The sequence below is a fragment of the Notolepis coatsorum genome (assembly GCF_963971535.1).
Source record: "Notolepis coatsorum genome assembly, chromosome: 16".
Classification (NCBI taxonomy): Eukaryota; Metazoa; Chordata; class Actinopteri; order Aulopiformes; family Paralepididae; genus Notolepis; species Notolepis coatsorum.
The window spans coordinates 30,952,387-30,969,351 of record NC_140180.1 but is presented as its reverse complement, the minus strand read 5'-3'; the positions used below and the strand labels follow the sequence as shown (position 1 = coordinate 30,969,351).

The 16,965-nt window shown below is 41.9% G+C and overlaps 1 protein-coding gene across 1 annotated transcript in view; it reads right to left on the bottom strand.

Moving 5' to 3' along the window:
* Positions 1-16,965, bottom strand: part of gpm6aa (glycoprotein M6Aa) — a gene marked incomplete at its 3' end in the record, with an annotated part of 50,081 nt that overhangs the window by 12,183 nt on the left and 20,933 nt on the right. Inside the window, exons 2-3 of the mRNA XM_084331567.1 lie at positions 6,216-6,408; positions 2,871-3,027 (exon numbers count right to left, since the gene is read on the bottom strand). Coding sequence (XP_084187693.1) covers positions 2,871-3,027; positions 6,216-6,408 — 350 coding nt within the window. The remainder of the gene's footprint in view (positions 1-2,870; positions 3,028-6,215; positions 6,409-16,965) is intronic.

Genomic DNA, 16,965 nt, shown 5'->3' with positions numbered 1-16,965 from the left:
CCGCAACACCACAACATAACTTGATTCCTCTATCTCCCAATGGACCTATGGATTAATGATGTGGCTATGCATGACCCGTATTTGGATATAGACACCAGCCACCAGTAAAATGGTCAGTTTAAAGGGGAACTATCTTATGAATGGCCTTTTTCAGTGTTTAGCATTGTTTCCAAGCTATGTGGACTTATATTAATAGGATCTATGTCTCTAATTCTCATATTGGCGCATTCTTCCAATTCTCCTCTCACAATATTCACCCTCACTGAACTGAGTCATCTGAAAATGTGCATATCTGTGATGTCAGATATTTCTCAGCTGCATAATAATGTGGCAGTTGGTGTGGCAGTTGGCACCAGGCCACACAGTGGTTGGAGCCCAGCCTCAAAACGGCTTAAGATCTTGAGGTAGAAAAATGCTGTTTTTGAGTACTTGATTAGAAATACAAAACAATGCATTTAAAAAAAATAAAAACTTACAGAGGTGTTCCATAGACTCACAGGAATTGTGTAAAAGTGCCCAAATAGTGAAAGAAATAGTAAAATAGTTCCCCTTTAAACAAGTGTCAAAATGCAACATATATTCACATCATGGCAATTAAAAAATAAACGAATTAAACGAGCAATAGACAGCCGCAGATCTTTTGGCAACATTTTAGATTTCTTATTATATCTTAACTCATCCAGCGCCATCGCTTAATGAGCCAGGGGGCGCTAGAACGCCATCGCTTTAATCAATGGGGAGACTGCGAGATTTGCAAGTGCTTAAAATATATCTTATATTATAGCTATGGGTCTAATACACCCGTCGATTGTTAGTGAGTTGCTTCCAGTCAACATGCACAAAACAGATTGTTTTTTCATCTGTACATTTCCGTTTTATACCGTTTTGAATATGAGTAGTTTTGGTGATTCTTAGTAATCCCAGGAAAAGACGCGATAATAGCGTTTTAGTGGAATACACTAAACACATTGTCATTTTTCGCCTGATTATCGAATCTTCCTGAAAACAACGCTAGATTATCATTATTATCCTTCCTCGTGCATACATGAAATGGTCCTCGTAGCGCGGCGCTCCCCCCCCCCCACCTCCTGCACCCAACGGTAAACAGCCACACACACACACAGACAGATTCGATCGCGGTAGAAAGAAATATCAGATCAATGCAAGATTTTATATATAGAGTCCTTACCTAGTCTCTGATGTAATGCAAAAGAAATAATCCAATTATCTGATCGCCATTCCAAATACTGCTCATGGAGGTCCGTCCCACATTGCCCGGCATTGCATATGAAAGGGGGGGGGGGGGGGGCAGCATCACAGATGTAACATTGTAAACGCTAGTCCTGCGTATTTAAACCCCACCCGCACAGCTCAGATCGGCCAAGAAAATAAACTACACCATTTCTAATAGAGTGCAATACTGGCTGGAAGGCGTAGGCGGCGGTTTTTGCCCTTTTGCGAGCTCAGACCCATTCCCAATGATAACATCAGCCTGGATGGATGAAAAATGATTGGATATAGCTAATAAAAGAAATAACAATTAAAACCCGAGTTTTCTCGTGATTGCCGCTGAACGGTTGGCGAGTTAACCCGACTTTTCTCGTGACTGGCGCTGAATGAGTTAACAGTAATTGATAACACAAAAAACAAACAACAGAGTCAAATGAGTGGAATGAGTGAGATCTCCATCAAACCCTCCATTGACACACTTGCTTGTTATGCGCATAACAGTTGCGCGCATACACAAAGCTGGTGATACAAAGCTGCTGCTAATACATAGCCGCATATGGCTCCTTTAACCCCTTAAGCCCGATTGGCCTGGTACCGGTACAATATTTATTTCACGTCATAAATAGATCAATACAGTCCTGTTAAGTAATTAAGTAATGTTGCGTTTCTTTTTCAAATGTAGCCAAGAGTAAAGACCCTAACCCTATCAAAACAGCAGTCAAAGTGTATATTTTCAGCACTACGTTTGTACCAATGATTTGATGTGTTATTAACGAAATATGAGCTTATAAAAATCTCTGCGCATTGCACCGGAAAACGGACGATTTAGACGCGAGAAGATGCACTCATGAAATCATTGTAGTCCTAAGAAAGAGGAGACCCAGGGCTTTCGATGGACGTCGACATTCCATAAAACTACACTACCCAGCTCACACCAGCCGCAGTCAGGCTGACGTGAAAAATAAATATTGACGTGAAAATTGTGATTATATCTCACGGGTCAAACAAACCTGAATGTTATTGCCATAAAATACAACGTATATTGTTTCTTTACCTCTCTGTGAACGTCTAGAAAAAAACGTGTCGCAATCCAGTGAAAAATGGCGGAGCTATGGACATTATACAAAAGTTACTGTACTTACAGTAGATTTCATTCATGGTATTTGCTGCCCTGTAACGAGTGCCTGGTGGTACTAAATCCAGATTTACCTCTGCCATTGGGAAGAGGAGATTTGGCCCGATCCATAGATGTATGACTTGGCCATAATAGGGTAATTTATAGGCCTGATATTCTATATTTTATTTTTTATTTTATATTCATATTTCAAATTGCATGTGTGCAAAGTACTGATGCCAAAATTCAGTACTGTATCTACAAAAAACCCTGTAAATCATCTGCCCTTTGTTCATTTGCTTAGACTTTTTGTACACTTTGAGTTTAGTATTGACTTTTGGTCAATGTTAGTATGGTGTTATTCACCGTCAAAGATGAAAAAAATATACGAATAATTTATATTCTCCTTTGGTTCATTACAATTTACTCAAGCATACTGTAGTAACACACACTATTTCTGACAATATGGCTAGGGCTTAAGAGGTTAAGAGACACGACTGACAGAGTTGACTCAAGTGATACTTACCCAAGCACTGACGCAACGTCCACAGGTGGTTATCTTGAAGTCTCCATACAGGTCCTTGATGGCTCCACTGGTGAAGAAGCCCTCGACCATCAGCAGGATGCCATAGACAAAGAAGGCCGAGGCAATGCCATAGATGACGTACTTAATGATGTCAATCCTGGAGGACACATAGAGAGACAAAGAAAACCATGACAACCACTGAAAGGGACTATCAAATTGTCAATAGTCATTTGCATGCACATGCTATTGTGTACTAGTAACATGCAGAACACTAAAATGCAAACAAGGCAAGCTATAGGGAGGTATAGAGCTCCGGAATCCAATTATTGTTCATCAAATCCGTTAGTGACAGGGGGAATGATATTGCCTTACAATATTACCATATTACAATTCAGAATTCAACCTTTGCTGTGGGGGGGGGGGCAGTTCAATATAGGGATGTTCATGGGTATTTCACCAATCGATAACTGTCTAATCATGGGAATTAGATTAACTGTCTAATTTAATCGTGTCATAGCTGCAGATCCAGCAGTATTAGGAGGAATAGTGCTGCTATATTGTGCAGCAGCGGGCTTTCAGCAGATTGGCTTTTGCTTTATTTTCACTTTCAGTCTCTTCTGTCCCTCATCTGACAAGGAATTGACATGAGCCGGGCTGGGACTGCAGAAGGTTATATAACTTAGTTGTCAAGATAGTCATACACAGGTATTTCTGAAGATGTCCTCCGTGTGGACAGGAGGCCGAAAGTGCAGAGAAAATATCTGTATATACATGTGGAGGAGGGCCATTAGTCATGATGTCAGCATTGTCCACAATCTCCGGTTTCACCCATCCACACAAATACACTGTCTATTTTTGTATATTTTTTATATTTAATACAATGGCCCAATGTCAATTAGCCGACTGTCCATCTCACTCTATATTTGCTGTCCCACCTTCGAATGCAGACTGGCCAGTGCTAGCTTAGCAGCAGTTGTCTTCTGACATTGTCAGAATTCGACTCCATAGACCCACATGGGGGTTTACGTTCAGATTTTCTATATTCTCAGGCTCGTCTTGTGGGCTTTTAGGCAGATGTCAGAAGGGAACATGGTGAAACAACGTACATGGAGTAGCCTACATGCAATAGTGACACAGAGAGGCTGAGTAATGGGATGCTTTTGTGTTTTGGTTGTGTTTCTGAAACTAAAACAATATGAATTGTCTAGTAGTCCAAGAAACTGGAATGCTAGTTGGGTTCTATTAGCAACCACTAATGCTAAATGAATGGGAGTAGTGGGAGCAAGCATGGCATGCTCCACAATTATTGTCTAAATCCTCTCAAATCAACATACAACATACAACATTAAACTGTATCCTTCATGAGGATGAATAGAGACGTGTTGAGCCCCTATTCACCCAGCATTAGCAGAGACGTGTGTTGCTAATATTTGTGGTAATTAACAGAAACCACACATTGCCAAGGGCACTTTTACCTTTTTGTACACTATTGTCATTTGTCAGGACAGAGAACCATCCGAACATAACATAAAAAAGAAACACATAATTTACAGGTGCTGGTCACCAAGATTTTCTATGAAATGAGGACCGTTTGGAATTGCCTGCTTATTCCACATGAGTGTACAGTTCTCATTCCAAATGGCCAGTGATCTAAAACCGCTCCCCAGTGATCCTACACGACTCTCATCCTGTTTATTCCGTAATTCACTTTGCTTTTATATACTTATACTTTTAAAGGACAATGGGAACACGAGAAATAAAAGGGATAGGCCTAATTAAAAGTTTTACAGTTCTACAGACAATAAATCAGTTTTACAAAATGTCTTTTGTATTTTGTATTTTGAAAATCTCATGGGGGCCACCATGTTTTTGTTCACTACAGGCATCACTCCAGTGACACTGCATATCCATGACAAATTTGCAATAGCTGTGACCTTTTTGCAATAGGCCACTCCCATTACCACGTCCCCTTTTAGCCAATCGGCATGAACACACACAATGTAATTCTTTATTGCCCATATTTATTGTAACGTATATTATAACTGATAGGCCTTCACAGACCCTCATCTGCACCTTTGACTACACTGTTTAGTTTTCTCTTAATATTCTTATATTTAGAGTAAATTATATTGTTTATTTTTATTTTCTTCTTTTTTTTTATCTACTTTTTCTCCCCATTTTTCTATTTTTCTCCCTTCCCCAATTTCGTATTGTCCAATTCTACCCCTCCCCTGTCTCGAACGTTGTTAGGCCATGCCTCCCACAGGTCGGCTGCAATGTGGATGAAGCCTTGCATCACGTGTCCCCTCCGGTACACGAGGAGGCAGCCGTTGCATCTTTTCACCTGCACAGCGCGATCTCTCAGCGGCGAGGGTCTGCGTGGGAGGGACACGCCGCCCCTGTTGCTTCCTGATTCTGCTGCGCAGGCGCACCAACCGACCTGTAGGAGTCGCTGTCCACAACGTCCGATCCCCACCCACCAGCCTCCCGCCCCCTAATACTGCCAATTGTATTAGTATGAACGACCAGCCAAGCTGGTAGCAACACCGAGAGCTGGGCTCGAACCCAGCATCTCCTGCGTTAGTGGCGAGCGCCTTGCCCACTGCACCAATTAGCCGCCATTATTTTTATTTTCTTCTCATATTTCTTTTAATATTCAGATCACATTTGATTACCTATATTTATGTCTTTCTACTATTTCCATGCCCACACCTGTACCTCCCCACCCCCGTCCCCCATGCTGATATGACGCTCTATTTTCTCCAAGGGGATCAATAAAGGAATACCTCACCTCACCTCACCTCACCTCACCTCACCTCACCTCACCTCACCTCACCTCACCTCACCTCACCTCACCTCACCTCACCTCGCCTCACCTCACCTCGCCTCGCCTCGCCTCACCTCACCTCACCTCACCTCGCCTCGCCTCGCCTCGCCTCACCTCACCTCTCCTCACCTCGCCTCTCCTCACCTCACCTCTCCTCGCCTTGCCTCTCCTCGCCTCGCCTCACCTCGCCTCTCCTCTCCTCGCCTCACCTCACCTCACCTCACCTCACCTCACCTCACCTCGCCTCGCCTGACCTCACCTCACCTCACCTCACCTCGCCTCGCCTCGCCTCGCCTCACCTCACCTCTCCTCACCTCGCCTCTCCTCACCTCACCTCACCTCTCCTCGCCTTGCCTCTCCTCGCCTCGCCTCGCCTCACCTCGCCTCGCCTCGCCTCACCTCGCCTCTCCTCTCCTCTCCTCGCCTCACCTCACCTTACCTCGCCTCGCCTCACGTTATCTTATGTTATGGTGTTTCCCTGTCCCTCCCCAGTGTGCGCAGCCTCCTCCTGTACTCACATGGTGAAGACGTCCAGAGAGTCCATGGGGCTCCTCACCACCTCAAAGTAGTTCTGCAGGATGGTGACGGTGCCGGACAGGGCCTCGTGTCCGCAGCCGCAGAACAGCGCCACCCCAGCGTACAGCAAGATGGTGGCAATGAGGGACGGGTATGGGATTCCACCCAGGCATTTGATGCAGCACTCCAGGCATCCTAGACACACACACACAGGCGGAATGAAGCGGCCATTTGTCAAGTCTGAAAATCACTAAGAGCAAATGTTCACTGTGAACGGAAGAGCCACGGACAGCTGTGCACTGTAAAAAATTAAAAATTAAGTGTTCACAGGAAATTCACTATTATTTTACAGATTACCTTTGTTTTTCTACTTTAAGTGTAAATACCATAAAAATACAGCAAATGACCTTTTATCAAAATATTAACCATTAAATAAAGGTTATAATCTGTAAATATATTTGATTTTACTGTAATTTGACAGTAAGTATTTGGAAACCATTGATGCCAGACATTTACCGTATTCTTGCAGCTTTTTTTTCTTACAGTGTGGATAAGAGGCGACATGTGTCTTTGGATCATTTCACTGGAGTGTAAGAGAGAGCCGAGATGAAATTCAGCTGCATTGCCACCGGGTGGATTCATTTCCATCTACTGTACATTGTGGTGCCGCTCTCCATGATTGGGAGGCATCACTCAACATACCAAGAGATTTTTTTTATTTTTTTATCCACTTTTTCTCTTTATTTTTCAATTTTTCTCCCATCCCAATTTCGCCTTGCCAATTCTCCCTTCAATTTTCCCCTCCCCTGTCTCGAACGTTGCTAGACTATGCCTCCCACTGGTCGGCTGCAGTGAGGACCAAGCCTTGCATCACGTGTCCCCTCCGGTACACGAGGAGGCAGCTGTTGCATCTTTTCACCTGTACAGCGCGATCTCTCAGTGGCGAGGAGTAACGCGTGGGAGGCTCACGCTGCCCCCGATGCTCTTGACTTGACTTCTTGACATTCCTGATTCTGCTGTACAGGCGCACCAACCGACCTGTAGGAGTCGCTGTCCACAACGTCCAATCCCCACCCACCAGCTTTCCCACCCCTAACACTGCCAATTGTGTTAGTATGAACGACCAGCAAAGCTGGTAGCAACGCCGAGAGCTGGGCTCGAACCCAGCATCTCCTGCGTTAGTGGCGAGCGCCTTGCCCACTGCGCCACTTGTACCAAGAGAATCTTAAAAGGAAAAACTCCTTGATAAAGTGAGAGAAGTTTAAGTACTGTCGCAGGACATGAAACAGAACCCCATCCTATCCTCTCCCCATAGTGAATAGATACAAATATCATGCTTATCATTTTCATTTGGAAGTTGCACATCCAGTTGGAATGTTCCTGGTGAATTCATAATGTAAATATGATTCAAATAAATTTTCTCAAAACAGAATATGGCTATGGTAGCTTGATATTTGGAGTAGAGAAATAATACAAGTACAGTCAGGTATTGATTGATTGATTGATTGAAAACTGTATTAACAGATTGCAGAATGGGTACAATACAGTACAGCTCAATACACACAATTGTTAAGGGGATGCAGACCAGAGAAAGACTTTCGTCTTGTTTACATCAGGGTCCCCCATTTTCAATTCATCAGGACATATATGACATACATGACATACAGATATTCAGTACTGCTACATCTATACAGGTTCCAATGTTGTACAAAGCACTTGTGTATCTGGGGTTCAATGTGACTACAAATTGTGAAGCAATCCACAAAGGTCCTTGAGAAATCTCCATTGACATACCCAAGAATTTACATCATAAACAATGGTGTCACTGTATTGAAAGCCACATAAGTCACAAAGCAGAACAGCACATCTATTTCTGTCATACTTTCATACTGATCTCATTGAAGCAGTCAGTTTCACTGTTAAGAACGTTTTCTTAAAGGAACACACCAACATTATGGGAAATGTGCTTAAGAAGCTAGATATATAGAAGATAATAAGATAGAAAGCTATCCGGCTGCTAGCTAGCCTAGCTTAGCACAAATTAATGTAACTGTATACGGACCAGCTAACCTAGCTGTTAGGGGTGTGCAGAGACGTCATTATCTGTATCTGTTTAACCAACAAAAGTATCTGTATCTGTATTCTGATATACAACCAGAAGTGGGCGTGGTTTGTATCGGAAATGTTGTTGTTGTTGTTTCTTTTGCAAGAATTACTGTACAATACAAGATGGGAACAGATTTAATGAAATTAACAAACGAACATTAGATTAAAGGAACTCACGTTAAATCCGGCAAACCTAATATTAATTGGAAATGCAATTGTTGTGCCTTCAAAGCATCAGTTTGATTTAATATTTGCATATAATTAATTATGAATATATATTTCTACCTCCCTCTTCTGTCATCTGTACTTGTGCGCTCTCTCTCTCTCTTTATTTTTATATTTAACTAAACTAAGTTATATGAACTGTATGAAGTTGACCCCCCCCCCCCCTTTTAATTGGGGGACATTTAACAATCAGAAACTGAAAAAGATATTCACAATTATTTTATTGTTGTTATGCAGCCTGTAGATTATTACGAGCCAAATAACCACTTTTAGCTACAGTATTTAGCACCCTTTTTGTTAATGTAGTGTAGTGTAGTAATGTAGTAACTAGTGTAGAACAGCAGGCCTTTGTGCACACCCCACCTTCCCTCCCCTGCTAAATCACATGTGTTCTTTGTCATGCAGCCTGTAGACTAATATGTAGGCTGCCCATAAGATGTTGTTGTTATCTGACAATACAGTTTCATCTAATCTAATCTAATCTCATACATTTTTGTGTGATGATCTGAAAAGATCATTGTTTTTAATGCAAATTCATATTGGCCCATGTTCAAGATTTAGTTTCTAAAGTCTATCATCTAATGAATTATTCATACATAAGAATGATAATTTGCCTAATTATGAAATGTGTGGGCTGTTTTGCAGTAGAAGGCATGAGGAGCAGATACCGCCCCAGTTCCAATAACGTAGTTCTCCATGTCTGATCATTAAACTGACATGACCACCATGTCCGCACGTCAAAGAATACTTATTATCATTTGTTCTTCTTATTGATTGGGAGTAGTGGAAATATTTGCAATAATATTTGGAATGGTGTGTCTAGAGAACAAACGATGCACGTTCTCATATGGTTCCCAAACTGTGGTGCGCGCACCCCCTGTGGTGCGCGAGCGCCCTCTAGGTGGTGCGTGACATGAAAAGGCTAATGGTGGTAAATTAATTTTTATTTTAATCTTTATCTATTTTTTACAATAAAATTTCATAAAAATCTTAGTCAAATCTTAAGTATTATGGATATTAAACATGCTGGCAGAGTACATGCATCCATGTTGTCGTGAACATTTTAATTAAATAAAGAAATTCCCTATCCATAGTCGCCGTGGGAAGAGATCAAATAAAAAATCAAATCTGTGCACGGAGACCAGCAACAATTTTTTCTAACAGAAACCCATTGGGGGGTGCGTCAGCTAGGTCGGGAGGTGACAGGGGGTGCACGGCCAAAAAAGTTTGGGAACCGTTTATGGTATCTCCGTTACCAGTAACTGCATTTGTATTTGTCATACCAGGGCAACGTATGACAACGCATGACAACGTTTTAACAGATAAATAATAGGCTACCAACAAATCATATTCCTGGAATTGGCTTGGGGACCCTGCTGTTTTTTTTATCATAAATCGATCAATACAGACCGTATTAATTAATGTTGTGTTTCTTTTTCAAATGTAGCCAAGAGTAAATACCTTAACCCTATCAAAACAGCAGTCAAAGTGTATATTTTCAGCACTACATTTGTTTACCGATGTTCAGAAAATAAGAATTTATTCGGTAAAATGCTAATTCTATCTCTCTTTCTATCGTAAAACCGTGAGGAAATGACTAAATCCAGATTAACACTACCATTGGAAAGAGGAGCTTTTTCCCTATCCATAAATATATGATTTGGCCATAATAATCCAATCCAATCCACTTTATTTATAAAGCACATTTAAAACAACAAAGTTGACCAAAGTGCTGTACAAGTCTATAACATAGGATAAAACATAAAACATACAAAATATTGAATAAAAGCACACAATAAAAACAGTACAATGTGTCACATAAAAAGGCCAGTCTCTCAAAAACGGTTTAAAAACAAAAGCCAGAGCAAATAAATGTGTTTTGAGGCGTGATTTAAACACCTGCAGAGTGGGGGCCTGCCTAACATGCAGTGGCAGCTCATTCCAGAGCTTTGGGGCTGCCACTGCAAAAGCACGGTCCCCTCTAAGCTTCAGCCTGGAGTTTGGAATGGCCAAGAGGAGCTGGTCAGAGGACCTGAGTCCTGAGGGACCTTGGGGGAACATAGGGTTCCAGCAGGTCCGAGAGGTAACCCGGTGCCAAGCCGTTCAAACATTTAAAAGCAAACAGTAAAACCTTAAAATCAATCCTAAAACGCACAGGAAGCCAGTGGAGGGCAGCCCGCACAGGGGAAATGTGCTCCCGCTTTCGTGTTCCCGTCAGTAGATGGGCAGCGGCATTCTGCACCAACTGCAAACGAGAGAGGGAGGCCTGACTGACGCATACGATACTGTCTGGCACCGTGGACTCCACCTGAAGCTGATGAGGATGGTACCTGATCGGCACATGGTGAAGTTTATCATGGAGATGTTGTCTAACCGCAGTTTTGTCCTACACACCAGCGATGGCCAGCGCAGCAGGCTCAGAAGACTGAGGAACGGTGTCCCACAGGGGTCAGTCCTTTCTCCGATGCTGTTTAATATTTACATCTACGATCTCCCAGTCACAGCATCCAGAAAGTACGGCTATGCGGACGATCTTGCCATCATGCTGAGAAGACCCACATGGGAGGCACTGGAGGACGGTCTTAACCAAGACATGGACATCCTAGTAGCCTATCTACAAAAGTGGCGCCTACAGCTCAGCACCAGCAAGACCGTTTCAGCAGCATACCATCTCTGCAACAGAGACGCCAAGAGGGAACTGGAGGTATATGCTGACCACAAGCGTCTGGAGTCCCAGCAAGCCCCTAAATACCTTGGCGTGCGTCTGGATCGGACACTGTCCTTCAAACAACACCTCGAAGATGTCAGGGCAAAGACAACATCAAGGGTTGCGCTGATCCGACGCCTCGCAGGTACAACCTGGGGAGCCACTGCCAAGACCCTTCGGATATCCACCCAAGCCCTGGTCTTCTCGGCAGCAGAGTACTGTGCCCCAGTCTGGAGCAGAAGCCCACACGTTAAAAAAGTTGATGCGGCTACTAACAACGCCCTCCGGATCATCACTGGATGCCTGAAGGCTACACCCGTCTTCCTGCTGCCAGTCCTTGCAGGAATCGCACCAGCTGGCCTACGACGAGAGGCTGCCACTCTCGCCCTAGCAAGGAAGGCAGTGAAGCATGACTGGCACATCCTACACAACACCACAACAACAACAGCACCTATGAGCAGACTCAAGTCCCGCCACCCCTACAACAAGGTGGCACAAGAGATGCTCCGTTCCACCACTGAGGACCTATCCAGAAATGGATGGCTGGCGGCAGCCTGGAAGAGAGAGTGGGAGAGTGCTGGGCCAACCCGTATCCACCACCACATCTGGGATCCAGGAGATGGCGCCACAGGAGACGATCTTCCACGCCGGCAATGGGTTCTGCTGAACCGTTTAAGATCTGGGGTTGGTCGCTTTAAAGCATCATTAAAGAAGTGGGGCCTGGCAGACAGCGCTGCATGTGAGTGTGGAGACCCTGAGCAGACTGTTGACCACATCCTGACCATCTGCCCCCTATACAAACCACCCTCGGAAGCCAGCCTCTTTGATGTGGGACCAGAGTTAAGGGCATGGCTACAAGATACGGAGTTGGACCTCTGACGTTACACGAAAGAAGAAGAAGGTCCGAGAGGTAACCCGGTGCCAAGCCGTTCAAACATTTAAAAGCAAACAGTAAAACCTTAAAATCAATCCTAAAACGCACAGGAAGCCAGTGGAGGGCAGCCCGCACAGGGGAAATGTGCTCCCGCTTTCGTGTTCCCGTCAGTAGATGGGCAGCGGCGTTCTGCACCAACTGCAAACGAGAGAGGGAGGCCTGACTGACGCCAACGTACAGGGCATTGCAGTAATCAAGGCGAGAGGTGATAAAAGCATGGATAACCGTTTCAAAAACGGAATGGGATAAAAAAGGTTTGACCTTGGACAGCCTCCTAAGTTGGAAAAAACTCTTCCCCACCACAGCATTGATCTGCTTCAGGGGCGGGGCTAGGGGGTGGCTACTTGGGCTCAAGCCCCGAATGTTTTCTGAAAAGCCCCGAATCTACTTTTCTTTTTTTTTACAATTAATCATTGTTACATGAAAATATGTTTGCACCAGATTTAGCAGAAGCTAATTTCCATCTGTAGTCTATCCAGCTGCTAACTGTATTTGAGTGAGTTAAGTCTTGGTGTTATGGTAGACTCAGACCTAAGCTTTAAATCACAATCAACAAGTTGACAAAAACATAATTCTTCCACCTTAGAAACATAGCAAAGTACGGCCATTTATAAATCAAAAGGACACTGAAAACCAGATCCATGCCTTTATCTCAAGCCGACTCGACTACTGTAATGCACTCCTTACCGGCCTCCCGAAGAAATACCAGGATAACTATTTTATTGCAATGCACTATTGCATTATTTTATTCTATTTTACTAACTATTTTATTGCACTGCACTATTTTACTTTGTATCAGTGATAATCAAACCGTAAACAAAGACGCCTATTAACACTTTCAGCGCCAGATGACGCTGTTTACTGTTACTGTTGAAAGGCCAGCGCCTTTTAACATGGGGATACGTGGCTGTGTTTGCAGGCCTAAAGCTATATTATATATTATAGCTATGGATCTAATAATATAGTCGATTGTCATTGAGTTTCTTCCGGTCAAGATGCAAAAAACAGATCATTTTTCCATCCATACATTTCCGTTTTATACCGTCGTGAATATGAGTGTAGTTTCAGGGTGGTCTGGTGTCATTTCCAAAACGCTTCGTAATGGCCGGCAACGTGTATTCTAGTAGACGCGTTATCGTTTCTTCCCTGGACTAGCTATTGTTCTCAAATCAAATTTAGATTATCGGTATTATGTTTCGTCATGGATGCATGAAGGGGGGGGGGCGCCTCTCCGTGCTTTGATCGCAACCAACGGAACACGCCACACACACACACGCCCCAATCAGCATGAAGGAATTTGAAGCTGTGAAGCACTTTGAGCTGCAATTCTTGTATGAAAGGTGCTATACAAATACAGTGTATTATAATTATAATTATAATTATTATTATTATTATTATTATTATTATTATTATTATTATTATTATTATTATTATTATTATTATTATTATTATTATTATTATTATTATTATTATTATTATTATTATTATTATTATTATTATTATTATTATTATTATTATTATTATTATTATTATTATTATTATTATTATTATTATTAATTATTATTAATTATTATTGTTTGCTTCATTAATTAAAGGGTGTGAATTTAAGTGTTCTCTAGTGCCTTTTGTCCGCTTTAAGGTGGTGGTATAAGTTAAAGGTTGTGGTGTCGAAGTAAAACAATTCCGTGCCAGCTTACACGCAGGCACCTATCTGGGCTAAGCCCCGGATCTCCTACAATCCAACTTTAGGTCACAATCACATTTTACCCCTAGGTTGGTGACTGTTGGCTTCACAAAAAGCCCAAGAGGGCCCAAGTCACCAGGAGGAGACACATGCCCATTGCCGGGACCAAACACCATGACCTCTGTTTTACTGTCATTGAGACAAAGACAGTTTGATGCCAGCCATGCCGTAACATTGTCAAGGCATGCTAATAGTGGTTTTACCGGGTTGCTATTGTTTCTTTTTAATGGCATGTAAATCTATAATAATAATAATAATAAATATATAATAAGGTCATTTATAGTTAATAAATTAAATGTTTAATGTATAATTCAAATGGATTATAATGTATTACTGTATCTACAAATCCTTCTGTTTAATCATCTTCCCTTTAGTCATTTGCTTAGATTGTTTTGTACACTTGATCTCAAGAAGGTGGTGAATGAGCTCAGTGAGTGAGCTCGGAGGTTGCACAATGGTAACATGGTGTTATTCACCGGCACAGATGCAGAAAAAAGCATAATTTATATTCTCCTTTGTTTCATCACAATTTACTCAAGCTTAGTAACAGACACAATATTTCCGACACTGGGAATACATTCCTCCAGGTCCATAGATGTTCCTAGATACCAGGAACATGCCAATTGACCTTGTAGAAGTGGAGCAATCTTCCATTTACTTGGGCATGTACCTTTAGGCGAAATGTCTGAAAATAGGGCTACAGGTTAACAGGTTGTAAAGGCTGCTCTTAGGGCAGTAAGTACATAGGAGAGGTGGGAAGCATGCTGTGCTTGGGTTGGTTCTGAAATAGGTCTCCAAAGGCTCGCACACATGCGATAAATATAATAAATTTCATGTGCATACAATAAGTGTGATGATTTGAAATGATGATGATTTAAGACAAGCTTTCTCAAGGCTTTTGAGATCTCGCTCATCATGGAGCAGCCGAGATATGAGATAAAATGGTTACTAATATTTCCATGGGTCCAAACGAAGAGACAGGTTTAGTCCTACAGATTTTATTTTTTACAGTGAACAGATGGTGCGTTTATAGGTGGAGCACTGCGTCAATGGAGCTTATAACACTTTTTTTCCTGAATAACAATAGTATTACTGTATCTGTATAATAAAAATATCTTTCTACTGAACGAATAGAGAGGAAATTGGTATCTATCTTCTTGTCTGACTCTGGAGAAGACGGCATCTCTCATAATGTTATGGTGTGTTCCTTTCAAAATATCAGGTTATGGAGGAATGGGTTTAGGTTTCGTTTTCAACTTTGTGATTGGGGAATTGGAGAACCTTTACAGGTCTCAGCTAACCCAGGTGTAAATTCTTATGAAGAGGTTATGGTTGGTTATTTGCACTGATAAAACTAGCCAATTGCATTTGTTGCATTCAAAGACACTTAAAGGAACACGCCAACATTTTGGGAAATTAGCTTACCGTCTTAGATAAGCTAGATACCAGTTTCCTCTCTGTGCGTTCAGTAGAAAGCTATCTGGCTGCATGTTAGCCTAGCTTAGCACAATGAATGGAAACTGACAGTGCCGGTTAGCCTTCGGTAGAGGTGTTAGTTGGACAATGCCTAGGCTAACCGGCAATGTCCGCTTCCATTAATTGTGCTAAGCTAGGCCAGATAGCTTTCTACTGAACACACAGAGGGGAAACTGATATCTATCTTCTTGTCTCTCTCTGGAGAAGACGGTAAGACGGAAGACGCTAATTTCCCAAAATGTTGGCGTGTTCCTTTAAATGAGCCAGATACACTGAATTACCTCCCAAAAGTAAGGGGGGCCTGTCCCCCTCGTCTACCTCCAAACATAGTCTAGTAGTGTATATGTATATGGAGCCACTGAAATCCGTATTCAGCCAATTCAAACTCCTGGGATCACATTCTGTGTGTGAAACATCATTTATATTAACACATTTACATTTTGTCATTCAGCTGACGCTTTTATCCAAAGCGACTTACAAGTTCTGTACTACAAGTCAGCAGGAAGGGTAACAACTTAGAGCTGAGTAACAATGTTCATCAAACAGTGCTGAAACGTGGGTGCTGCAGTGTTGAGTGCATAGTAGTAAAGACATATTAGTATAGTAAGAACAGTGCATGATAGTATAAGACAGTAAGAAGGTATTTGTTTTGTGTATTTTGATATTGATTGAAGAAGAGTGTTTTTAGTCGACGGCAAAAGATTGGTCGGGTTTCGGCTGTCCTAACTGTGGTGGGAAGTTCGTTCCATCATTGTGGAGTAGGGCTGTACCGAATGTCATTTTTTAACATTCAAAGTTTCTATTGAAGTATTCGAACAAAGCTTCGAATGTCTATTAAAAAAAAATTCATAATTTTTTTTTATTATTATTTATAATTATTTTTTTTACATTATCTTTTTTTTTTAAACTAGATCCTAAATTTGAATCAAGTGATTAATCTGATTAAATGAGTCTTTTTCTTTTATTAAATCAACTTTCTTTATCAGTTTCGTCAACATAAATAATCCAATAAGGGCACGGTTGGTATGAAAGTGATGGTGACGTCTTATAGTATAATATTATAATATTAGTGTAACCTAATCTTTAACTGCAACTGTGAAGAAAACCCCCATTGGTTTAAACAGATTGAATAAACAGAAAAAAATATATAAAAAAAAAATTATAATAATAATAATAAAAAAAAAAGAAATTCGAATGTTGATTTAGAATTCGAATGTCAACATTATGATCGAAGCTTTGAAGCATTCTGTACAGCCCTATTGTGGAGTGAGGACCGAGAATAGGCGGCTTCTCTTTGATGACCCTCCCGGAGCTCAGATAGGAGTGGGTCTGAGGCGGCCAGAGGATGTAGAGTGGAGGGGTCGTGAGGGTGTGTAGTTAGAGACTGATATTAGTTATTAGTAGTACTCTAGCCCAACAAGAGTACAGACCACCCTCCTGTTATTAATTTTGAGGTGAAAATACAGTGTGAGTAACCTTTGACCTCCACTCAACTTTGCTCCTGTCGCTCAGATTGCTCACAGAGAAGTGGTGCTTATGTTTGTGTGGGTGTGTGGGTGA